General features: G+C 43.7%; 1 protein-coding gene across 1 annotated transcript in view; it reads left to right on the plus strand.

Moving 5' to 3' along the window:
* Positions 1-26436, plus strand: part of enah (ENAH actin regulator) — a 126280-nt gene that overhangs the window by 65609 nt on the left and 34235 nt on the right. The window contains exon 4 of the mRNA XM_084001158.1: positions 12423-12495. Within this exon, the coding sequence (XP_083857284.1) occupies positions 12423-12495 (73 nt within the window). The remainder of the gene's footprint in view (positions 1-12422; positions 12496-26436) is intronic.

Raw genomic sequence — 26436 nt, forward strand, 5'->3', positions numbered from 1 at the left:
GGGATATCACTGTGAAATAGTTAGATCATAGTAGGAAAATAACTTGAGAAGTGTTGATGAATTTATCCACATTATGGAGAAATGCAGGATAATCTTGTTACTTAGTTACCTAAATTGTGGATTTGCCCTGTACATAAAGCTACTGTGCTATATTCAGTTTCTGCTTCCTTGGTGTGAATATTGTACCGTAAATTAGTAACATCACGCTGATTTCCTCCTCAGAAATAACTCTCTGTCCCACTCTGACTCCACTCTGATTTTTCCACAGTGGAAGTGTTTTTTAAGCCCCACTTTGACTTTAAACTCGACTTCATGGGAGAATTCTTTGTCTCGTGTGTCATTTTCTTTTGCTGCTAGCCTGGGCTGTCGCCGGTCACAAGTTGTAGCTACAGATGCTGCGTTTTTTACCCGACAACGGATCTCGGAGGGTGACATCATGAGTCACATATGTTTCTATATGTGGACTGTATCTTTCTAAAATGTGTCCACCCGTGTGTCATCCTGCCATGTGACCTTTTTTTAACCAGGTTGTCTAAATAAACCTGGACGTGGACATTTGTCTCACCCTCAAGTTGACTTTTGACAGAGTGAGGACAGCTGGAATTTCCTCCACATTTTTCCACAGGAGTCTAGGGAGTCTGCGATTGCGAAAGATCCAGCAAAATGATATTGAGATCAGGTGACTGACTGTGCGGCTGCTTTGTTGGTATATTTAGGAAGCTCGTCCTGCTGGATGATGCCACGTTGTGCAATGCGCGTCCACAGACCTCCGTATTCATCCAGTGTCAGTCCCACTGGCAGCCACATAACCCAAAGCAGACGCAGCAGCATGTTAGACAGAGGTGTTGGTGGCTTCCGGTCATAAGCTGCTCTTTCTTCATTTCTCAGCTGTTCATTTTGGTAGAGGTTGATTTTTGTTTCATGAGTCCCCAGAACTCTGTCAATTTCTGGTATGACATTTTGATAAAGAAACATGCTCGTCCATCCCAGAAACATTCCTCACACACTGTACTGACATGAAGAGGCTTTTCAAAATATAGTTTAACAAGTTCTTTCTTTTTTTATATATATATATATAACCTTATATATAAGGTTATAGCTACAACTTTTTCATCAAAACAATTGATTATACAAAAATAATTCATCCACAGAACGTCTAGAGGGGTGCAGAATAGAAGTAGCCTATTATTTTTACAGAATGTTTTTATAGTAGGCTATATAAATAATTGTTTTATAAATTTTGATGGGTCCAAAATATATAAATATTTACATCTGGCATGAAATGATCTCTGCGCCAACAGCATTAGTAGGCCTAGGCTACGTTAATGTCACATGAGGCGGCGCTCAGGGGCCAGATCATGGTAGCTTTGTGGAGAAAATGGCATTGTGCTAATGCTAATGCTAATGCTAACTAACGGTCAGCCGGTACTGTAATGTTTCCGGTGCAGGCGTGATGATGTGGGTTTGTCAGGTTCGTCTACAGGTTCGTTAGTGTGAAATGATTCAGTTGTGTTTCCAGTCCGCTGTCAACACTGGAGCTGCTGCTCCTTAAATACAGTTAGTGTTAGCTTAGCTTCAGCTACTATATTCAAATTTCTTTATTAGGATTAACCCCTTGAGGTGTATCACCTCGTTTTTGAGGGGGTCCCAAGTCCCAACTAGAGCACTGGAAAAGAGAGTAACGACGCATTGGTTCAATGGAAGCGCCTCCTGATGGAGGAATATGGGTATTGCAAAAGCGCCCAAGAACTGACAACTCGGATCCTTTACAGATGAATATTAACACGCAGGCGAGTAAAAAATTTGATATGACCAAGACACCTAAAAACAAAAACACAGCCGTTTTCATCAATTTACAAGCAAGTGGGCAACACACATACATTGGAGTGAATGAGTTTTCTGGGCGCTTTTGCAATACCCATATCCTGCCACTAGGGGCGCAAAACCCTTACCACGGGAGTCAATGGTGGTGTCATTACTCTCTTTTCCACATGTACCTAGCAACCAGTACAATTGAAGGTTGGAGCGAGAGCGGGCGAGTGTGAGTGCGACACCTATTGGCCGGGAGGAATTAAACTTGTAGCTAACACCTTTAAGTTTTGTTTTTACAGTTTTCAGGCCTTTAATGAGAGGACAGCTGTAGAGAGACAGGGAATGGGGAGCCAGAGAGAGGGGGAATGACATGCAGCAAAGGGCCACGGGTGGAATTGAACCGGGGCCACTGCGGCAAGTCCTGTCACTATTGATCTAAACCTGCTCACAATAAGGCCGAGACTTTACTGTAGCTAGTGGCAATTAATTTACTCAGAACCAATGTAGACGTGTGTGGGGGGGAAATGTACTGAACGACAGCAAACACACACATATAGAAATGCTTACACTAACATCATGGATGGATGGTAGAGTTGATGACAGGTTGTTGCTGTGTTAGTAAAATGGATGGGTGAGCAGGGTCATGGCCCCATCCTTTATCTCTGTCCACTCATATCATTTACTCTTGTCAAACACTCTCCTCTCATCTCTTTAGCCTCATTTTTTCCCACTTGTTTTTTAGATTATTCCCTCAAGTATATTTTGACACGAGTGTGTCCAAAACACCTCCTACAGTTCAGTGACACAAGATGCTGCTGCAGACAAAAGACACATGGTTGCTGGCCTTTTCCTCTTAGAACACCACAATAATATTGGATGTATACATCCTCTGTTCTCAGGTCAGCCAGCTCTTCTCCATGTTGATACACATTTTTTTAGATTTTTTAGTTAACAGTCATGCTGACAGTCTGTTGTTGTAGCGCCACCCAGAGGTGTTCTGCTGGAGACTGAGGAGGTCACTGAAGGTCACTGCCGTGATGACGAGATGACTTCTCCTGCAGGAAGTGGCCGGTAGAAGATGGTGGTGATAAAATGATGCACATGGTCAGCACTCAGGCTCAGAGCCAGGACAACATTTCCCTCCCTTCATCCTTATGGCTGGAAAATGTTTTTTCTTCTAATTTGGATGAAGTGACTCTTTACTTTTTGATGCTTCTTTCTGGAATCGCAATGAATAATTTAGCTGAAAGACATTTATGAGACGTCAAACTGTAGGAGTTCTTGCCTGTGTCTTATCCACTATATAAACACACACACACACACACACACTGGTAATGATATTGAGGGCAGCAGCGTTGTGTCCTTCTCTGTATCCAGTGTATGAATAATAGATTGGATCCAGAAAGTACAAACTGGCTGACCATCCCATCAGGTAGAGTCTCACCACATCCTGCACACAGCTCCCTGTTTCTTCCTCTCTCTCCGTCTCTGCCTCGCTCTCTCTCACTCTCTTTCCTCTTTCTTTTTCTTCTCCTCCCATATTTCTTTCTCTTTCTCTGCCTTGTGTCTTTCGTCTGTTTGCATTCTCCTCTTCTTCCTCCTCTGCCTTGCCCTTTTTCTCTTTTCTTAATTTCTCTTTCTCTCTCTTATTTCCACCCCTCCCTTCCCCTCTCTCTCTCTCTCTCTCTCTCTCTCTCTCTCTGCCTCCCTCTCCTCTCCTCTCCTCTCCCCTCCCTTTGTTTCCATCAATGATAATGTATTGGAGAGCCGGCACAGAGAACAACCACGTTGGGCGTTTCATAGTCATCTTTAAAGGTGTACCATCTGAACATCAAGGCATCAGATTACAGAGGAGAAAGAAGTGGATACTGCACCAGAAGGAGATCCAATACTCTCTTACTAACACTGATTTTTTTTTTTTTTGAAATCTTGATGGAATTTTAATTCCTCTATGATGTGGAAGAATCACAGCTAAGGAACAGGAAGCTGAAGGAGGAAGCACCAGAGGCTGAGCTATGGTTTTATATGTGACTTCCCAGGACTGCTCTGGGGGAGCAGGGTTTGTGGGTGAGGCCGGCAGCGGGGGGGCGGTCACCCTGAGGCCTGGGGGCAGCGGGGGGGCGGCCACCCTGAGGCCTGGGGGCAGCGGTTGGGGGGGGTCAGACGGGGCCCAGCGCGGACTGTGGTGCTACGTCTGCTGCCAGAGGCGGCCCACGCTGACGCCGCCTTCATGTAGGTACACGGTTTGGGGTGGTTTACACTGTGTGGGAAACTCTCTGTGGGATTTCATGGTTGACGAAAGCTAAAGGCTTATCATCAGCTGTGGAAACAGGATTTGTGTTTCTTGTATTTATAGATGCTACTGTACTTTTTAAGATGGTGATCTGGAGACTGGCTGATATGTTCTGTTTGCTTTTGTGAGCTAATCCCACTCCCGCTCTCTGGCTCCAGCTCTCTTGTCCTCCCTCTCCTTCTCCTTTCCTTTCTTTTCAGTATTGTGTCAGTCGGTGTTTTGGTGTCACCACACCAGTGTTTTGAGCAGGCAGCCTTAAGTTAAGAGTTTAGAAATTGAAGATAGAGATGCAGTGAAATGGTTCAGTAACGGGATACAGTAATAAAATATGTCGGTGTAATAGGAAGATGAGGCTAAACAAAGGCCCAGCCCACTGATCTGATCCTCCTGAGCAGCTTTTGGGGCCGCAGCCCTGAAAGGCTTCTGTCTGTGTTCTGTCATTAGCACATAAGCTCTATTAGAGCAGACAGTAACACGATTACACCCACAGGCAGCGGAAGATGGAGACGAGAGGCCGTGTCTGCAATTACACTCACAGATATTGACTGCCTGTAGACTCAGCTTAATTCAATGAAGAATTGTGTCCAAAGTGCATGCATGTGTCAAAAAAGGTTTGTGCACCAGGAGAGTGAGACTGTGCATCTGCAAACATTTCTAACAGTGGACAGTTACTATGCAGAAATCTCAGTGTAAAAGTTCCCACTGTGTCCTGTCTTTACACCTGATTCTGATTGGACAGTGACAGACTGTCCAATCAGAAAGCAGGTGGATGCTCCGTCGCAGTATGTTTTCAAGATGGTTGGACTCTTTGTGACCCACGAGCCCTTTGAAACTCTTTTTACAATGTGATACATACTGAGCAAATATTTATACATCACTTTATAAATTATTATCACTCTTAAAAAAAACTCATTGCTAATTTGAAAATGCGATGCAAATATCTATTTAAACTCAGGTTTTTTTCTGAATAATGTGGTATAACATTAAGAAATGCTGTGATCAGGTGTGAACAAGACTAAGACTGTGATCTTTTCTGTCCTCATCCAGCAGAGAAGAAGATAATAAGCCTGTAACCAACTCATTTCTGCCATTTTTGCTTAAATGGTGACACACATACATCATTTATTATTGATTTCAACCAAGTACATGGTAATTAATTTCCTCTTGATTCACTAATGATGTAATTAGCTAAACTTTTCAGCTCCGTTAAACAGTGTAAAATATTAGTGTTGACTGCACATCAATAATGTGGCCGTTTGAACAGCGTCTCTCTTCACACCAAGTGTTTCAGATTCTCTTCACTCCGACTCAGGTTATTTTTCTTTACTGCAGCATCGTAACATTGTTCAGTCTTTGCAGCTGTGCTGGTTCCAGAATCACGACATAGAAGGTCTCTGAGCTCACTACCCAGCAACTAGAAGAAACATGAACACAAATAGAGAAACAATGTGTTCACATTAATGCAGTAGGAGGCTGGGGTGGTTTGCAGTGTAGCTGCCCCGTGTGTGTGTCACACAGTAGTGTATGATTCTTTTCTACCAGCAAGTAACACCATTGAGAAAGACACAAGACAAGCGAATAGTAGTGTAGTGTTCTTTTACTTTCTGATTCTCTTTTAAAAAAGTAGTAACACAGCTGTTAAAAGGTGCATAAAATAGTTCAGTCTTTTAAAAAGGGAGGAGGGGGGCTACTTAAGTTCAAGGCCTGGGGTAGGGTGAAGATGGGGGTCTTGGCCGTCAACTCCTCTGTTCCAATCTTGTTGTGGTGTTCTGAATCCGTCCTCTGTTCCTGTTTTACTTATCAAGTTGTTTGTGTTGAATCCAGCCTCTTGTCTTCCATTCCTTACACCGCTCTCCCGTCGCCTCACTTGTCTTTCTCCACTGCAGCTTGTTCTCCCTCTGCCTCCTCTCACACCATTTTCCTTTGTCTGTGTGTCCTCTCCTCTGCTACTCACACCTGTGTTAATCAGTGCAGCTCTCTGCTGTGAGCTCCTCCCAATCCCAAGAGTAGTCTGTCACAGGTGTACCTGATAGTCTGATTGACTTGATCCAGCTATGAATTAGAAAAAGCAAAAAAAGCAAACACAAACCAGGCACCAACACATCATAAGCAATAAATATATGTACTGTAAATATAAAGTAAGGGCACATCAAACTCATAAACAAATAATGGATCAAGCTTAAAAAAACTACTTATTCCCACCTGTGACATTTCCCCCCTTCTTTAATAATGGTCGTCCCGACCAATTACTCAGTTTGATACCTTGTTGGAGGCAATCCAAAATTAGCTCGTTGTGAGCGGCGTACAGCTAAGTGTTCTGATTCGCTGCAAGGGGCTGTTGACCACAGGTCAGGTGGATTGGCCTGAGCTGGGTCGATTGTCTCTGTGGCCGATGGTTGGGCTGGATTCAAATGTAAAGCAGGAAGCCACCAAGTAGGAGGGGGCAACTGGTTTGGCTGTTCCACTTCTGGAGGTTCAAGGGTTCCTGCTGGTTCCTCACTGTCCTGTAACACATTTAGAGGACATGGTCGAAGGTTATTACGATGTACTGTGCGTGTGGGTGCTTCCTTACCCTCCGGCCGGAGGATGTAGACTGGGTGGCCTTCTCGCAGCTGAGCCACTATTACAAATGGCTCTGGGGCCCATCTTGGAGTCAACTTCCCCTTGGCTCTCCTGCGGAAGTTACGGATAAGCACCCTTTCACCTGGAAGCAGTGTGGCTGGCTTAGCCCTTTTGTTGTAGTGTGCCTGATCTCGCTCTTGTCTGTGTTGAGTCTGTTTCTTAACAGTCTGGTATGCAGAACTGAGGGTTTTGTGGTGTTGCCTTACCCAGCCTTGTAGAGTGTGGTGTTTCACCGTGGGGCCCAGGTCGGTTATCCAGTCCACTGGTAGCCTAGCGTGTCTCCCAAAAACCACAAAATGTGGGGTCATCCCTGTTGTGCTGTGAGTGGTGTTATTATAGGCCTGGATGAGGGCTGGCAGTTGGTTGGGCCACTGTGTCTGGTCAGTCTCTGTCAGGGAACTTAATAGTCTCAGAAGGGTCTGATTGAACCTTTCGCAGGCACCGTTCCCCTGTGGGTGATATGCCGTGGTGCGGCTCTTTTGACACCCATAAAGCTGACAGAGCTCCTGGACTAATGTCGATTCAAAGGCAGCTCCCCGGTCAGTCAAGATACGTTCTGGGCAGCCAAAAGTCCGAATAAGGTTATGGTATAGTGCTTGGACTGTAGTGACTGCAGACTGGTCCTTGGTAGGCACTGCAAGGGCATACTTGGAGAACAAGTCAGTCATTACTAGGATATAGGGATACCTGTCATCGGGGCGTCCCAGGGAGAGGAAATCTACTCCCACAACTTCAAATGGATATGAAGTTAAGATAGGTGTTAAAGGGGCTCTCACCTCTGGTCCAGCCTTAGCACACACACACTGTAGACAGGCTTCAGTCCATTCTTTTACATCTTGTGTCATCCTGGGCCAGTAGCAACGCTGCTGTAGTGTTGACAAAGTCCTTGCCGTGCCAGGATGACCCATCCCATCATGGTATGTCCTCCACATGTCCTTGGTTTCCTGCTTTGGAACAATTACTCTGAAAGTTTCATCATCAGAACCAATGTCACATAGTCTCCCTAATACACCCTTCTGCAATACAACTTTGTTCCATTGTCCAAGCAGCTGTTTCATGTATCGTGAGGGGGAGCCACATACCTCAGGCCGCAACAGTTGCTGCTCTTTCCACTGTCGCATCTGGGCGAGGTCCGGGTCCCTCGCCTGTCTCTCCTCCCAGGTTTTATCTTCAGCCATAACCTGGTCTACACAGACCGGCCTCCTCTCTTCTTGGTTTGGCAGTCTAGACAAAGCATCAGCATTTCGATTTTGAGTACCTGGTCGATATTTGATGGTGTACTTGAAGTTTGCCAGTTGAGCCGCCCATCGCTGTTCCACTGCTCCGAGCCTGGCCGTCTCAAGGTGTACCAGGGGATTGTTGTCAGTGAAGATGGTGAACTCTGCACCATAGAGATAGTCTTTGAACTTCTCTGTGACGGCCCATTTAAGGCCCAAAAGCTCCAGCTTAAAGGAGCTATAGTTCTGGTCGTTACGCTCTGCCGGGTGAAGGCTACGACTAGCATAAGCGATTACCCGCTCTTTCCCTCCTTGAACCTGGGCAAGTACTGCTCCCAGACCCTCAAAGCTGGCATCTGTGTACAGTCTGAAAGGGAGAGAGAAGTCAGCATAAGCCAGAACAGGTGCATTTATCAAGGCTTGTTTTAGGTTGTCAAAAGCTTGTTGACACTCTGGGGACCAGCTTATGGGAACGTTCCTCTTATCCTGAGCAGTGGTGCCATGTGTCAAAGTATTTAAAGGAGCTGCAATCTTAGAAAAGGCAGGGATAAAACGGCGATAATACCCAGCAAAGCCAAGGAAAGATTTCACCTGTTTTGCTGTCTGAGGTATTGGCCAATCTCTCACCACTGCTGTTTTAGCTGGATCTGTCGCAACCCCATCCTCACTGATGACATGTCCCAGGTAGTTAACCTTGCGTTGGAACAGGTGGCATTTTCTGGGTTGCAGCTTTAACCCATGCTGGTGGAGCCGCTGGAACACTTCCTCCAGGTGGCGCAGGTGACTGTCAAAATCAGGGGAAAACACAACAACATCATCTAAATAGATCAGTAATGAGTCATTTACCAGGTTTCCCAAGCAGCGTTGCATCAGCCTTTGAAATGTGGCCGGAGCGTTGCACAGGCCAAATGGCATCCGCTCAAATTCATACAGGCCGAAAGGGGTGGTAAATGCAGTCTTCTCTCTGTCAGCAGGGTCCATTTCTACCTGCCAGTAGCCACTCGCTAGGTCCAGCGTAGAATACCATCGGGCTGCTTTGAGTCCTGTCAATGATTCTTCGATGCGGGGTAGAGGGTAGGCGTCTTTATGCGTGACTGCATTCAGCCTCCTATAGTCCACACAGAATCTCCAGCTTCCATCCTTTTTCTTTACTAGGACAATAGGGGCTGCCCAAGGGCTATTACTCTCTCTTACCACACCGCTGTCCAGCATGTTCTGCAGTAGGGTCCGCAGTTCAGTGTACAAGCTTGGAGGAACAGGTCTATACCTCTCTCGACTTGGTGGCGCAGTTCCAGTTGGTATCTGGTGTTTCACAACACCAGTGCAGCCAAAATCCTCATCATGACTTGAAAACACTTTTTTCCACTTCTGTAGCAGATTACTCATCTCCCCCTGCTGGTCAGGGGTCAGGCCATCTCCCTGTAAGGACAGCACAGGATAAGACTCATCATTGGTTACTTCTGAAACCCCCACCCGCCTTACCGCCACTTCTACAACATCTGGTGCTACACTATTGAGGACCAGTTCTTGGTCCCCTTGTATGTCTGCTGTGGCCACTTCTGTCACCTGGGCCAGAGGTTGACGCTGAGGGACCTCTACTGGGTAAGGGTTGGGGTTGCAGATCCGACAAGGTACTTGACCTCGGTTCAATGTGGCCAGGGTCCGGCCCACACACCACTCTGTGTCGCTGTTGGGGAGGGCCTCTATCAGTACACTACAGGAGGGATTAGCTGCACCTTCAGATACTTGTGTCCACAAGATCATCTCCGAGTGAGGTGGGATGATGGCCGGCTGTTGACGGGACAACTTTGCCACACCCTGGTAGGGTAGAAGAGGAGCCCTGGTGGTAACTCGCTGACACACTGTAAATGCTCGGTCCCATACTTGACCTGCTGCAGGAGACATGGTGGTTTTGAAAGCTGCCAGCCCGGGATGGTTTCCTTTGGTGAGAGCAGACCATACAGGTTGAATAATGTTCATGCCAAGTATGCCTTTATTTGGTCCTAGACATTCATCATTGACAATTATCACTCCTTTTTCAGGGACATGGATGCTTCCTACCATACAGTCAACCAGCGCATAGCCCACATAAGGAATCTCCAAGCCGTTAGCAGCACGCAAGACCAGCCAGGGAGTCTCAGCAGCCTCGGTCACACCAGTTCCTCCTAGGTGTTTCCTAAATAGACTTTGGCTCAGCAGTGTAACTTGCGATCCTGTATCAAGCACAAAAGGTACATGGCATTTATTAATTTGAATGATCACATCAGGACACTCACCGACTAAGTTGGACTTAGGCCGTGATGTGGGCTCTTCATCTCTGGTGACTGCCCCTACTGCTTGGCCCTCAGCTGTAGGGGGGGCTAAAAACCCTGGGATCCTGATGAATTGCGGGGGCACCGGCGTTGGACATGTCCAGCTATACCACAATTCCGGCAGATGGGTCTGCCTTGAGGGTCCCACTGGTAAGCTGTAACTCGAGCACCTGATGGCCGCTTTATCTGTGGGGCTGGTGGTATGGCCATGTGACGGTCCAGAGGATGGGTGGTAGGGGCTATAGACACTTCTCTGGTTGACAGTTGTACCTTTACCTCTTCCATTAGATTGGCAGACAGGGTGTTCATCTGTTCTCTAATCTCTTTTCTCAGTTCTCCCAGCAACCCCAGTTGAAGTTCAGCTTTTATCTGGTCCTTTAACTGTTCCATATTTACCACACTTGGAGTCGGGGCCGTTATTCTTTGGGAGAGGATGGCGTTGTCTCCTTCTTGTAGCTCTTGCTCTAGGGCTCGGGCTTCTTTGCAGGCAGCAAAAAAAGTTAATCGTTCGTGGCGTCTTAGCTGTCGGTTCAATTCTTGTTTTATGGGCCCAGCTTGCAAACCCACCATCAGCTGATCGAGCAATAAATTTTCACTGTCGTCGGTTTCATCTTGGGCCTGTTCTTGCCATCTAGAAAGGAGTTCTCGCAATCTTAATATAAAAGCATTCACATTTTCATCAGCCCGCTGCTTGCAATTAAAGAAGCTAGCCCGTGATTGTGCTTTTGTGGTTGGTTTGTCATATAATTTTTCTAAAATGGCCAATACTTTTTGTCCATTGTCTTTGTCTCTCGAATTAATTAATTGGAGCTCACGCTTTGCTTCACCCTCTAGAGCACCCAATACAAAATCAGCTTGTTGCTGATGACTCAGTCCTTGTGCCCTCAACATGGCCTCCACTTGAACCCTCCATTCTGAAAATTTTCCTTTTTCACCACCAAACTTTGGGATCCAAGCAGCCCCCATAAACCATGGTATAACAAACTGTGCATTTATGGATGCATTAGCATTACTTGACTGATCTGTCATTTCTCAACAGTGAAGCTGGTATCCTGCCAACAACGCCAAAATTTGAGATGTCACACAGTAGTGTATGATTCTTTTCTACCAGCAAGTAACACCATTGAGAAAGACACAAGACAAGCGAATAGTAGTGTAGTGTTCTTTTACTTTCTGATTCTCTTTTAAAAAAGTAGTAACACAGCTGTTAAAAGGTGCATAAAATAGTTCAGTCTTTTAAAAAGGGAGGAGGGGGGCTACTTAAGTTCAAGGCCTGGGGTAGGGTGAAGATGGGGGTCTTGGCCGTCAACTCCTCTGTTCCAATCTTGTTGTGGTGTTCTGAATCCGTCCTCTGTTCCTGTTTTACTTATCAAGTTGTTTGTGTTGAATCCAGCCTCTTGTCTTCCATTCCTTACACCGCTCTCCCGTCGCCTCACTTGTCTTTCTCCACTGCAGCTTGTTCTCCCTCTGCCTCCTCTCACACCATTTTCCTTTGTCTGTGTGTCCTCTCCTCTGCTACTCACACCTGTGTTAATCAGTGCAGCTCTCTGCTGTGAGCTCCTCCCAATCCCAAGAGTAGTCTGTCACAGGTGTACCTGATAGTCTGATTGACTTGATCCAGCTATGAATTAGAAAAAGCAAAAAAAGCAAACACAAACCAGGCACCAACACATCATAAGCAATAAATATATGTACTGTAAATATAAAGTAAGGGCACATCAAACTCATAAACAAATAATGGATCAAGCTTAAAAAAACTACTTATTCCCACCTGTGACATGTGTGCACGCTTAGAGGGATTGAGCTCCAGATCTGATTATATGACATGCTGTGTAATGGCCATAATGAAACATGTGACTACACAGTCACTTCTCTGCCTGTCTATGCAACTGTTGAACAGGGACTTTTTTCTTTTTCTAAAGGTTGCAAATATTTTTTTAAGTTTCTGGCAAGGTATCATTACATACGCACTTGTGTACCTGCAGGTCACAGGTTCGGTTTCTACCTCATGTTTTTGACGTGAGCTGTGTTTCAGTCCAGCAGCAGGATTAAAAAGCAGTTCACAGGAGCCTGTAAGAGTCTCTTGGCATACCAAGATGTACCTCATGTACCTCAGCCTGAATGATGATGATAACAGGAGCTTTCTTTGTGTGTCGCCCTCTACAGGCCCCACATTGCCCAGACAGGGCCCCCAAGTCCAGAATGGCCCCACACCAGAGGAGATGGACCTGCAGAGAAGGTAAGGACCTCACAAACCTCAGCAGTTTAGACCAAGACTTTGGATTCATTAGAAAAAGTCTGTTCGCTTTGTCGCCGTTGTTTCTTCCAGCCTCTAACTTTCCCATTAATTATATTTCTATTCATTTCCTCAGGTATTAATTTGTAACTAATTATGTTTTTCACCTCGTATCAGTCAGTGTCTTACACATTGATTGACTCTGACACACACTCACTGTTCTCCATACAAGGTCAGTCATTCCCTCAGGTAATAATAGCCAGAAAGCACATCACACACTCACACCAAATATTTGCATACACACACAGCACAGTTGTATTAATGGAGGCCAGATGTTGGCCAAGGTTAAGAACCTCTTCACCAGAAAATCTTGTTCAGGGATTTAAAGATGCAGGGCCTGTTCATTTATTTTTTTAACATCTTTTATTCATGAGCAAAGTTTTAGTTTGAACATATCTTAATGTGGACAGATGTTACTAACGGCCTCCGTCACCCTGACTCATTGAGCACCGTGACCAGTAGCTACAGAGATCATTTCCTCCTTTTTAGGTTTGTTTTGTCCTTCTATCAGGTCAGAGAAGGTGAGAATCAGGAGGGTGGGAGTTCAGGACTGTCAGTCAAAACGTGGAAGTACATCTAGTCCAGTTCTCCTTTTGCACCAAGACATCAAGCTAGTTTTTAGGCATGGCTAATGCTAGCTTGATCTCCAGAACACACTGGTGTTTCCACTGCAGGAACCTCAGGGTCATTTTACGGGGCCGGAGACATTGGTTTTTGTCTCCATAGCAGGAACCGCCCCCGAAGGACCGTCTCCCAGAACTTTTACTAAACCAGAAACCTGACAGAAAGTGCAAAATGAAGCATCATTTTTTAAAACTCAACAGAAGAGAAGCATTAGTAGAAAGCATCTACATGGGCAGAATAACAACAACAACAACAAGACGAGATGATAAGTACAGACTATACAATTACTCCATTAGGCTATACCATTATACAACGATCGAAACAGCATTTTTAAAACTCAGCATTAAAAAACAACAAGAGCAGTAGACAAGCTGCTGCACAACGATAGCTCCACAACTTAGTGGAAAAGCGGCTGCTGTAGCATTGATTACAATGGACTGCTTACACAGACACTCTCATGTAAATGTAGCCGATGTTCGTATCTGGCCCTCTGCGTTGTGTTTCTCACGGCCTGCCCTAGGTGGGGTTCGAATCATAGACTGTAAAAAGAATGGACGTAGCACCGTGACGTCATCCATTGGTTTAGGGGAGTCTGTTTTGTGCCGCTACTACGGGGGTTTGAGCTGCGCCATGTTGGATTTTACTTGCCGTATTTGGAGAGGTGCGGCGGTTAGCTGGCCGAGAACCCGCCCACTGGCCTCGAAGCAGCGGTCTCCGGACCTGTCACTCAACGTTTCCGCGCCCTAATTGGCCAGAATTTTAACCTAATAACAGTAAATGGTAGAGTTTTAAAAAAAATTCACCCCCCTCAGAGTGTGTGCGGGGGTAGAAACTATCGGTTGAGACCAAAAAAATAAAATGTACCAGGCTGTAAATATGTTTTTTTAAGCTGTAAAGTCGGCTATTTTAACATGGGGCTCAATTGAAGCCGAGGGGAAGTTTTTGAACGCGGAAGTGAGCTTCACTTCTCAGACCGACAACTGCCCCCTTGGTTCGAACCCTGGTCTCCTGCACGGTAGGCGACGATGCTAACCGCTTCGCCAAGAGGTTGACGACCCCTTGACAAGTTGGCTAGCTCGTCCTTTATGGGTGTAGTGAGTGCACATCCGTTACATAAACACAACAACACAGACAGGCATATCAGCATGCTCACATGGCTTTAGTGTTGGTACACAGCGACAGCATTACAACCAGACAAAGGCACGGAAAAGACATTTTATATTTACTCATCCCTGGTCTCAGTCCGTGACCACACACATTCTGTATGTAAGCATCTAACTTTAGTATCAGTTACATGAGCCAAAAGGTGACGACTGATTTGGTAAGCGCTTCAGATGAAGTTTTGGCGGCTGTACAACACACAACCATGACATCAAAGACACGACATAGTCAACACATTGTCAACAGCTATTCTCTATAATACCTGTACATGGTCACAGCATTGTCGCCAGACCATTGTGTCTTTCTGTGTGTGTGTGTGTGTGCTTTAACAATTGAAGGGAAGGTGACCCCCACACATAATCCCCACACACATGCCAGTATAGACTACATCATGCACAGGGACACATTGCCTTTGGTTTATTCTGTCCTGATCTCACCCTCTTGTTTAAAGTGTGAGTTAATTGATGTGTGAATGAACCTGAATTAGTCTCAGCTGATGTGGAGCACTGTCAGGGTTAGAGGCTACAACCAGCCATGTTAGAAAACTGATGATAGGCTACATGTCCACTACTGTTTGTGTTCGCCTCTCGGTCATATAATCAGTGGCATGTTGTGACCTTTACATAGTCAATCCAAGCCGAACCAACTATAGCCTACCAGCGTTACTTGGCAGGAAGTAGGCTTTTTCTAAGTTTTGCTATTTCTACATAGCTGATCTGTTTATTAACCGGTCCAGTAAAGAGCACATAGGCTTACACCCTTTTTTGCGGCACAAATCTGAACAGTGTATCAGAAAGAGATGGGCCAAATCAAGGCAAATCAAGGCTAGCTGCTTAGCACACAGTCATTTTTTCTCATGACAATTTCTTCTGTCTTCAGTAGAAGAAACAAGTGTTAGAAGTACAAGTCAAACAAGAGAGTTGTTAATGCTAATCTCATCATAAGTGAACTGTCTGTTCTAACTCTGCCTATACTTATGCTAATACTGTAATAGCAAAATTGATGAATCGCTCCCTTAATGCTCACAAACAAAATACATTCAGTCATTTTCTAATGTGGAAGCACAGATTCAACATTCATCTGCACAGGTCTGTCAAACATCTCAGAATTGTCTACATTGTGTACTACGCGCAGGCGTAGCTCACAGTCGGCCATATTGAGGACAGGCAACTTGCTCTGACTCTGGCATAACTCTGTAAAAAAAATAAATCAGTATGTAGCTATCACTTTAACTATTTGCATAATGTTACTATAATGTTACTTTTATAAAAAAAAAAAAAGTACATGATTAAAATGATCCGTGATTTTAAGTTTGCTGCATCATAACGTTCATAAAAAATCAAACCGTTTGGAAATCGGACAAAAACTGAGCAAGTTGTGGTTCATTCTAGCAGAACATGCACCATAGGCTTCAGGCTTAATGCTCTGATGGAGAGAGTTGCCCGTCCCAAGATGGCCGCCGTGTGGCTACACCGTGTCATTGGGCAGCAGCGGCGGGTGAGTCATCTAGTCTTATCTTATATCTATGGTATAAACGCCCAAAAGATGTTTCTCTGTCCTCTGCTTGATAAAACCATAACTTTTTTTTTAAAGTAGGCTTTTTTTGGAGGGCTATTTGCCTTTTATTGATAGGACAGTAGAGATAGACAGGAAACGGTGGGGCAGAGAGAGGGGGAAATGACATGCAGCAAAGGGCACACAACAGGATTCGAACTGGGGCCGGCTGCAGTGCAGGACTAGCCTCTCTTAATGGGACGCCTGAGCTCAACCCAGTCAGCTATACGACGCCCCACAAACGCTAACCTTTGACATAGTCATACCCGCGAAAATGACAGAAACTTATGGCGGCAAGTCAAGCTAGCTAGCAGACACAAGCCTCCTGCTGCCACAAGAGGGCAGCAAATGATACGAGAAGTAAACGTATCAGAATCCTGCTGTGAGATGTGAGGAGAGAGATCTCCTCCACCACAATATCCTTCTAGTTGAAGTCTATTTTTTGCTTTTATTGTTCTCGCCTTGCGAGCCCGGCACGCCACTGCATTTCTTCAGGTGTGAGTCAGTGGTTCGTCTATTTGTGTTAGAGGTGAACTTGGGTCTGCCACGAATTTTACGGGATCAGTAGATCTGAGAGGCTAATGGATCTGGCCGTTAGCCATTAGTCCCTCCTCTCATTTTTACCATGTTTTTGATATTCTGTGTTCAGCTCTCTCACTTTCACCCTTTTGTTTCTGTCTGGTTTCGTTTGTCTTTGTTTTTCCTCTAACCTCTCTTTCCCATTCGTCATCCCTTCATCCCCTTCTCGGTTGCTCCATATTTAGCAGCAGATGACAGACAGGCAGCGAGTGGATCAGTGACTGAGGTCATCTGCTGATACAGAGGCCAATATCAGCCCACTGGGAGAGTGAATAGAGGATGTGTAGAGCAGAGTGAGAATGGGATGACGGGGGGAGGAGGGAGAGCAGGAAGAGAGTGGAGAGTATTGGCGGCACACTCTCACATCAAACCCTCTGCCACTTTAAAAGGAAAGCTAACATACTGAAAGCTTTGCAAGATGTTGAAGCTTTGCTGCACCATAAACACATTCTTTTTGAATGGTTGTGTTACTTCTAATCAGTGCACCACTCTCAGTGATCCAATCACATTTGTTGATTGTTTATCGGAGGCTTACAGGCTAAGAAAAGACTTACTTAATCCAACCTTTAAACAGACTTCATCAGAGCATTTCACCGATTTAAAGCTATAGTGCGTAACTTCTACGTGTCTATATCTGTTTCACCCAAGCCACTACAAGAGGAGATGATACAACGCTGATTAAGCCGTTCGGCAGTATTTTGTTCTTTTTGTATTTGGTGACGTTTGCCGACATTCCCGCGCTGGCGCACATGAAGTAATGGTGCGTTTCAGGCAACCAAGTACAAGTTCACGGGTCGGAAGTTACGAGTGGCCGTTGTTATAGTGACTTTCACGGGTAACAGGTCGGAAAAACACGAGTTACGGGTTGCCTGGAACGCTACAAAGTCGTAAGTCGTGACTTGAAGCCGTAACTTACGGTTTCAAAAGCCTGCCTGGAACAGTGTTCAGGTTCTCCTCCATACAACAACAAAGAAATGAACTGCAACATGTGCCTCACAGGAAAAGACATAGATGAATGATGATGGGAACAGTATCAGTATAAAATGATTATAAGATATTAAAAATAACTTTAATGTAAAGTGAGATGGATTAATGATAAAATAATGAATAATTAAAAACAAAATAAGTGGTTACATAGAGAGCATAATATCTAAAGACATCAATAGAAAGCTTTTAAGGAAAGTGCTGAGCAAAGTCCAAAATTGTAGAGCTAGTTAAAACTTCATGTAGCTAAGGAGAGGTTTAAGATTTCTTTTGAATGAACTGAGCTGTGATCTGGTCTCTCTGATAGGCAGAGGTGGGGACTTGGACACGAGTCCCTATTTTGATGACTTAAGACTTGCTTGATCAAATCAAAAAAGACTTGGACTCGCTTGGGACTTGATGCCAAAGACTTGAGACTCTACTTGGACTTGAGAGCAAAGACTTGAGACTCTACTTAGACTTAACCCTTAAACCCTTAATTTGAGTCAAGCCACATGAAGCAAGCACAAATATTAAAATATTTAAAAAAGTGTCACATCAATGTTATACTGTAGCAGCCAGCCAGAGACGTTCTATATAGAACACACTCCTGTTATCAGTCTTGGCTGTATAATTAATGCCAACACACTGAAAGATAAAGATATCTCTCAATTTTTTTCAATTTTAAATAGCTTTATTAGCATGAGAAGGCAGTGCTTATATACAAAGCATATCACAATAGAATAGTAATAAAAATAAACAGATGAATAAGATGGAGGATCTTGAAATTGATCCTAAATGTGACCAGAAGCCACTGCAGGTCAAGACTCATTGTTTTTTTAATGGTAGTTCAGTTAAAAGTTCTTTGCAGTAATCAAGTTAGTTAGAAATCGAAGCATGAATCAATCTTTCAGCATCTTTTTGTCTTATATCAATAGCTAACAGACTAACTTTCACAGTAACGCCTAGTGTACCCTCTGTTCCTTGTTTATAATAGTCAAAAGCATTGTCAAGTATTGATCAAATATACTGTAGGCTAGTCAGTTGATTAAAGTGCAGGAAGAATTTAGCGATGCCTTTTTTATTGATATATTACTTTTTGTCTATTTTATAATCCAGTGTTTTAACAGATGTTCATGATATATAATATACAAGAATGTTCTCATATTTTTCCAACCTGCCTTGGATAGATTTATGTGTGTTGATCTACAATCTATCAACTTGCCAATGCTCTGTGTGTGTCATAATGAGCCATGTGGCCTGAAATGGAGATGGAAAAAATGATGTGCATTTACTTTGCCTCCTCATTGTCATCCTCATTCATCCACAGCAGCAGCAGCAGCCCCTCCCTCTTCTTCATTGACACGAGCTGTAGATAGATGAGGAATAGTTGAAGCACCTTGGCCTTGCCACTTCAAGGCTGAATGATGGACTGATGGAAATATTCTCTGCATGTTTGAGTGGATTCGTGCAAGGCTGAGGGGAAGACTGCCAATAAGCCACCTGTTCAGAAATGCTGGGTGCTACCCTCAGATTAAAAAGACATGAGCTGGAAATAATAGGCTGCGGTTTATAAATAGTCAAGCGTTGCGTGGGAGAGAGGGAGTGTGTGTCGGAAGAAAGAGAGAAAGGGAGAGAGCAACAGAGAGAGAAAGAGGAAATGCGTTGTGTTGAATTCAAGTGAGGATGGAGAACTGGTAAGAGGATGTGAAGGTGTTTGTTAGCATTTAGCTGCTGGTATGTAGCCCTCATTCAGGCTAAATGCTAGCAGCCTCATGTTGAGCACACTGTGGTGAATGTTGACATCTGCATTTATTCTTACATTACAGTCACGGGTTTGAAAAGGACACACACAACTCTATCCTAGTGTGTTTGTGGGGACACGTCCCTAAAGCTGTGGGAGTTCACAAGTTCAGTCCAACAAGGACGGACACACACACACACACACACACTCTCATGTTTGTGGGATGCCCGGCCCATGGCGTGTGTGTGGGCGCATTTGTATGTATGTGTTGCACACTTGGACCTGATCCTGACCTGAGTGTGTCCATGTGGTCCATCTGGGCTCCAGTTAATTCGGTCAACATTTCCCGGCTACGCGAGCCAATCAGGCGGAGAGCTGCTGCGGGTAGTTGGCCTGCAGGTTTTCAGCAGACTTCAGCAGACTTCAGCAGACTTCAGCGTCCCTGGAGATTCAGCACAGTTGTCACTTGTGACAAAGTGAAGTGGCGTTGTGACAAATAAAATAGATCTGTCTGGCACTGCTTGAGGTTGGAATAAATACTCAGTGCACCACTGTGGTCCAGACTAGGACTGAATAATGCAAGCCTTATAATAAGTGATTTCAGTTGGATTTGCATTAGGGTGTCTTCATAGCACCACAGTGATTGTATTGTATGTTGTGATACGTTTTACCTTTATCAAAAAAAAAATATATATATATTATCAACATTAGTATCTCATCAACTTGAGAGAATATCATGCCATGTGGTGCTTTTGATTCAGCACCATCATCAGGCCAAACCAACTACACCCGCACCAATCATCAATGGCAGAGATAATTAATCAGAGAAGAAAATTATGACTGCAGCATCTTCGTTGCTGTTTTACTCTTTCTCCTGTAACTGTTTCTCAACCAGTCGGTCGAGGGGAACAGGAAACAAATGCAGGACAGACAAAGAAAAAATATATACAAATAGAAATACAAACTTTTATCTCAAATCTTATGATTCTTCTGTGAAATATTCCATAGTTGTAATGCTCCTTGGGCCCTTATATCATGAATGGATGAAAAAGAATTTGCCACAATTAGACACAAATGAATGTTTGTAGTTTCTAGCTGCTGTTTGATCACATCATTCAAGAGGAAGAGGTGTTGGGCTGTGACTGCAGTGACACCTGTCAGATGAGACGAGCTCAACATGATGATGAATGTATAACTCACCCTTCTCCTTATTCACTTTCTGTGCAGTTTATTTTTCCTGTCATTTTTATCTTCTCTCCATCTGCCGTTCATCTATTTCTGGTGATACTACTACCTTTTTTTTGTTTTGTCATCGTTTCATTTCTTAAAATCTAAACTATTGCCAATCAGCTTCATTATAACTGTTTTAGATTAAATGATTGGTTTAGATAAACCCCTCCGATTTTCCTCCACTACAGAAAATGCTGTTTTTTTTGTTCTCTTTGCGGGGATTCAGGCCGTGCCACTGCCCACGCTCCCTTAGCAACGGTTTCCCTGGCAACTTTTGTCAGGAGGCGAGCAAGATGCCAGTTGAACGGTGCGGGACGCTTTTCACAGCTTTCACTCCTGTGACGTTTTATTTCTGCAAAGAAGGAAGACGTGCAGGGAAGAGGAACCTGCTTTAGATTCAGTGTGTGGACGGTGTAGACGGAGGTTCAGTGTGGGAGTCATCGCTCTGCAAGTGTCAGTAGTTGATACAGTGCAGACTGTGAGTATTTGGACAGTTATGTATTGTTTTCTTTAATTTGAATAAAGTAATGGAAACAAGGCTTAAAAGCAAACTCATAGCTTCAACGGCAAAACAGCAAGAAAGCAACCGGACTGGGAGAGAAGTGGAAAACAGCACTCAGCAAATTCTGTATGCAAATGTCCTGCAGTCAATCAAGACCATGCAACAGAGAGGAGGGTGATCAAGTCAATATGTCTGCTATAAAAAAGTCATGGTGAGCTGCTGTTGATGCTTCCCTGGCACTGTGTGTGTGTGTGTGTGTGTGTGTGTGTGTGTGTGTGTGTGTGTGTGTGTGTGTGTGTGTGTGTCTCATAGGACCCATAAAAACTGAGGCAGATTTTGACTCATTCATTTCTTACAGTTGGAACAGTTTGTGTAGCCTCAGCATGTCTGGCCTTCAGTGTTGGGCACATTACTTTTAAAGAGTAATTAGTTATAGTTACTTTTTCCTAAAGTAACTGAGTTACTACATAATAAGTGTAACTAATTACCATGAAAAGTAACTATTGTGTTTGCTTTTTATAAAATACTCAAATATGTCAAATTAACTAACCCTAACCCTTTTTTCCCAATCAGTTGATTGACTGAAACTAATGTGTAGGCTGTACTGTACACGTAAACGGTTGTATTATTTTGTGACGAGACTCTTTGAGTCAAGTGACGGGAGTAATGGTGCATTTTATTGTCAGTAACGGTAACAGCGTTATAACGGGCGAAACAGTAACTTCTTTGTTTACTCTGTGCTGAAAAAAGTAGTGCCATTAGTAACGCCCTTTATTTATAATGCCGTTATTTCCATCACATCACCGCTGACCTTCGACCTTGCGATGGGGCTCATGTGAGGACAGAGGTGGCCTGGCTCTCCTTCTGACTGCTCTTCATGAAAGCACGTTGTACTCATGAGACTTTGGCAGCAGGAGAAGCTGCTCTCACTCTGCAGGAATGTGTGAGCGTTACTGTGGTATGACATCAGCTGAAAGGCTACGCTGTCCCTCTGATGGATGACAGGCTACTCTCCCCTCTGAGTCTGCATGTACACAACTTCCCCAGGCAGTGGCACTCATCTCAAACACGTCTCTCCAGACAGGTTATTTTAAGTGTGTGCGCATTGTTTAGGAATTTCATGATCTCCTATTAAGGTGAATGGGGAGGTGTGTGTGCGTGTGCGTGTGCGTGTGCGTGCACGTGCGCGTGCATGCGTGCATGTGTGTCATTGTTTTGTACAAGCAGGAATCCCAAGTGAACTAAGCTACAACTCTTTGGTCCTCTCAGTCATTCAGGAGCAAAAAGTCATTCATCAACACACGGGCACAGGGACAACAACAGAGAGTCTCTGTGCTACTACTCATTAGGACTCATTGAGACAGTTCAGCCTCCTCACTGACAGATGAAACACTGTTACTGCAGATATCCTGCCCCTACATTAAAGTCACTCTGGGAGCAGACGACAGGACAGATGTGGTGGAGGCTGAGAGGTGAAAGGTCAGATCATCTAGAGGTGTCCCGGGACAGGCATGATGCCTCAGCTTTCAGCGCTGAAGCTCATCTCCATGGTCTGGACACTGATGGTGTTACTTGCCAAAGGAGCTTTGATGTTTTGTGGAGCTAGAGATTCTTTTACTGAGGGTGTAAACTCATCCGTCTGACATTTTCTAAACCTTTTATCTTTTTTATATTCCTCTGCTCTGAGTCTTGACCAACATCAGCTTCTGTATACTGTACAGTAGGTAATATGGTACAGACGTTGAAGATATACAGTACATGTCCGCTTGTAGCTCATTCCCACTGCTCATCCATCTACTCTGACACACAAATAATGATGTTGTAATTCACCTGTTCCCACTTATTACTCTTTAGTCCCGGGACTACTGAATCCTCTCAGTATCCCCTTGTGCTCCACTCAGCAGTCACTGAATCAGAGATTACAAATCTCGACAGGTGATGAAAAAAGTTAAGTCTTCTTCCTTCTTCTTCCTAACGAAAAAAGCTAAATAAAGATGTTACAGTAGTTGTAGATCTCAAGAGTCAAATCTGACTTTGTTGTTCTCATAATGGGGCTTTATTAATTAAAATTATAATAGTGATATTATATGAGAATATGTGAAGAAAATCTCATGTTGAGGGATCACTTTTATTGTTTTTTATCATTATTATTATTCACTTAAAGGGATAGTTCAACATTTTGGCAAATTGGCCCATTGCCATAATCCCTATAGTTTTAGGAGTAGGTTCATTACTTTTAATTAGGGCCACGGGGGGGGGGGGCCAGTGCCCGGGGCAAATTTTTCCTACGGACTATTTTCGGTTCGCTACTAGACAAATTATATATCAAAACGTGCGGTTTGATCGGGATGGGTGTGCTATTACTTTTCTCAACAGTTTACGAATTTTTCTCTTTCCACACTCCTCCTGGACACAATTTACACTCTACACACATGATTTTTTCCAAATTAGACAATTGTTATCTCTCTCACCATGTGCTCAAAATGTAATTTGAATTGAACAGCCTCTGAGTGCGGCCACGTCTGTCTCTGCTCCTCATTGACTCCAATACAAAGATTTTCTGAGAGAAGCAGAACGGACCGATGTTTTAAAATCTCCAGTGTCTCCAAAATATTTACTGTAGAAACACCAAATCGTACCACATTTTTCAGTAAGTCCTTAGAGCAACGTGATCTGTGTTTTGTTCTGATAGGAGTTACCGTTTTGGTACCGTAAGCCTTTTGCGAGACCAGTGCAGAGGCAGAAAATCGCTCTTTTTCTCCACGTTTCTGTCTGCCTCAGCCTGGGGGGCCTCTATCGCCGTGGTAACCACCTCAAGTTGTCGTGGTAATGTCTGATTCTCAGGCCAGAGCTCGTTAACTTCATAAACAATCCACCTGGCGCTCGTTTAAATGTTTATAAACACAGACACACACACACACACACACACACACACACACACACACAGACTCTAGATCAGATCAGATTGAGCCACATTTACACAAACAGGTTTCATACAGTTCTCAGGTCAGACTTTATTCCTCCTGTTGCTCCCTGTTGTACTTGACTTCTCTCTCAAAGCTCTGTGCTTATTATGGGCTGCTTTTTTAACTTTTATACCATTGTGCAACATTGTGGAGTTGTTGGATTGTGTATTTGATGAGTTTGATGAGGGAAACCAAGAAATCCCATGTGCCTCCGTAGAGTGGCTCTGAGCAGCTCACGGCTCTGCTCCGCTGTTCTAAAAATAGCTTGCACCGACAATTAAAGGTAACAAACTTACTCCTAAAACTAAAGGGATTATGGCAATGGGCCAATTTGCCAAAATGTTGAACTATCCCTTTAAATTATTAAGTTCTGTCATACAAGAGATGTAGCTCAAAGAGCTTCACAATAAAAAAAACAATGAAATGGTAGATTAAAGCAAAGGCAAATAGAACAGTTTGATTTGCACAAAATGAAGATGATCGATGATAAAATTCTCTCACTCTTTGTATGTAGGCTATTGTGAAGCGACAGACTGAGGCTTCTCCACCTCCAACTACTAGTGTTTGGCTGTTGGTGTCTTTTTTTTTTTTTTTTGGGGGGGGGGGGGGGGGGTTTATTCAGTCGTATACCAAAAAATGTGATGTGAGCAAAACTGTCGGAGGCCGCCTGATGTGTCTGATTAGACTGGATTTCACTGCCATGGCGCCATCACACCATCAGCTATATTTCATCAGGAAGATGTTCTGCTGCTGTTCCGCTGCCGTGGATCCCACTGGGGGCCAGATTCGCTATCAGAGAGAATACATTCTCTTGGATGAGATGAGGGGAGCCCTCGTAAAGACTGTGAAATCCTCAGAGACACGGCACTGCCAAGCTTCCTTTGGCCATGAATCCAGGTTACCTCTGTGTTTCTGTAATTACATCACTGGACCACTCAAACAGCGTGGGAACTGGGACACTCTGTGTGTTTCTGTGTGAGGGTGCAGCCAGGCATGGGGGCTCTGGTGTGCTGGGTCAGGATGTGGAGCGTGTAACACCTATCACTTTGATTTCCATCGAAAAAATCAACTGGCAAAAATGTTTGTTGTACAGGAGACTCCAAGATACGGTTGTGCTCATAAGTTTACAAACCCTGGCAGATTTTGTGAGATGTGTACCCCTTTTTAAGGAAAATATAAGTGAGTAGGCAAAACACCTTTCTCTTACTTTTGAATGGGATAAATTCAAAATAAACTATGAGACATTGCAAAATAACACAATCATTAGACAAAACTTTGATTAAAAAATTAAGAAAATACTGAGATGATCCCTGTTCAAAAGTTTGCATATACCGTTAGTTCTTAATATTGCCCCCTTTAGTGCCTGGATGGCAGCTTAAGTTATTAGTGGGTTTTTCCTTGCATCCTGAACAATTACTGGCAGTTGTGGGTGAAATATTTGCTGGTCTACCTGACCATGGCTTCATATCAACAGAACCCCTCAATTTTTACTTCTTCATGAGAGTTTGAACACTGCTGATTGGCATTCTCAAATATTTGGATACCTCATCTTTGTATGTCCTTTTCCTGTTTTATAAAGTTGAACAACCTTCCCCCTCAGGTCCTCTGAAGGTTTGTTTTCAGTGCAGCAGTGGATGAAATGTGCAGGTGTTGTGTGCAGCTTAGAATCTCACTGACTTTTTAAACACAGACACAAAATAACAAGCAAACAAGTTTTTTGAGGGTAGGTAAACTTTTGATCAGGACCATTTGGATGGTTCCACTTCACATTATGATTTAAAAAGAGCAAACAGTGTGATAATAAATGACTCTGCCCATCCACTAACTCTGAATTTTCTTTTTTCTTTTTTTTTTGCATGAACAATTATATTTTCTTTTAAAAAAAAAGGAGCATAAGTTCTGGCAGGTTATGTAAAGTTATAAACACAACTATAGATTAACTAATTTCTTAGTTTGAATCACTTGTATTTGCTGACAAAGAGCTATAGATTAAAATAGATAGATAGATAGATAGATAGATAGATAGATAGATAGATAGATAGATAGATAGATAGATAGATAGATAGATAGATAGATAGATAGATAGATAGATAGATAGATAGATAGATAGATAGACCAAATTATTAACTAACAAATTTAAATACAGTTGTAAACTTGGTTTATGTTTGTTTGTTTTTTTGATATAGAAAACACCAAAGTGTTTTGCTTTGGTGTGTTGTTGCTGTCTGTAGATGGAGACAGGTGACAGACTGCAGATGAGGAGAATACCATGCTGCACTGACTCAGACAGGATGTGGGACTATGGGAGATTGAGGCGTCTCAGACACAAAGGAGGAATTTTCTAAAATCTCTTCCCTGCTTTTCCTTTCCATCTGCAGCTTTTTGCTCAGAATAATCCTGAGGAGCAGATCAGTTCGGCTGTGAGGCCTTGAGCTCTGCAGCCAGGTCACTGATAAGCACCAGGGTTATAATACAACAGTCATTGTCTTTGATGCGTCTTAATTCTCCCAACCTTTTTTTTTTTTTTTTTTTGACGGAATGGAAATCCTGGCCTGAGCATC

The sequence above is a fragment of the Trachurus trachurus genome, assembly GCF_905171665.1.
Source record: "Trachurus trachurus genome assembly, chromosome: 24".
In the NCBI taxonomy this organism is placed as follows: domain Eukaryota; kingdom Metazoa; phylum Chordata; class Actinopteri; order Carangiformes; family Carangidae; genus Trachurus; species Trachurus trachurus.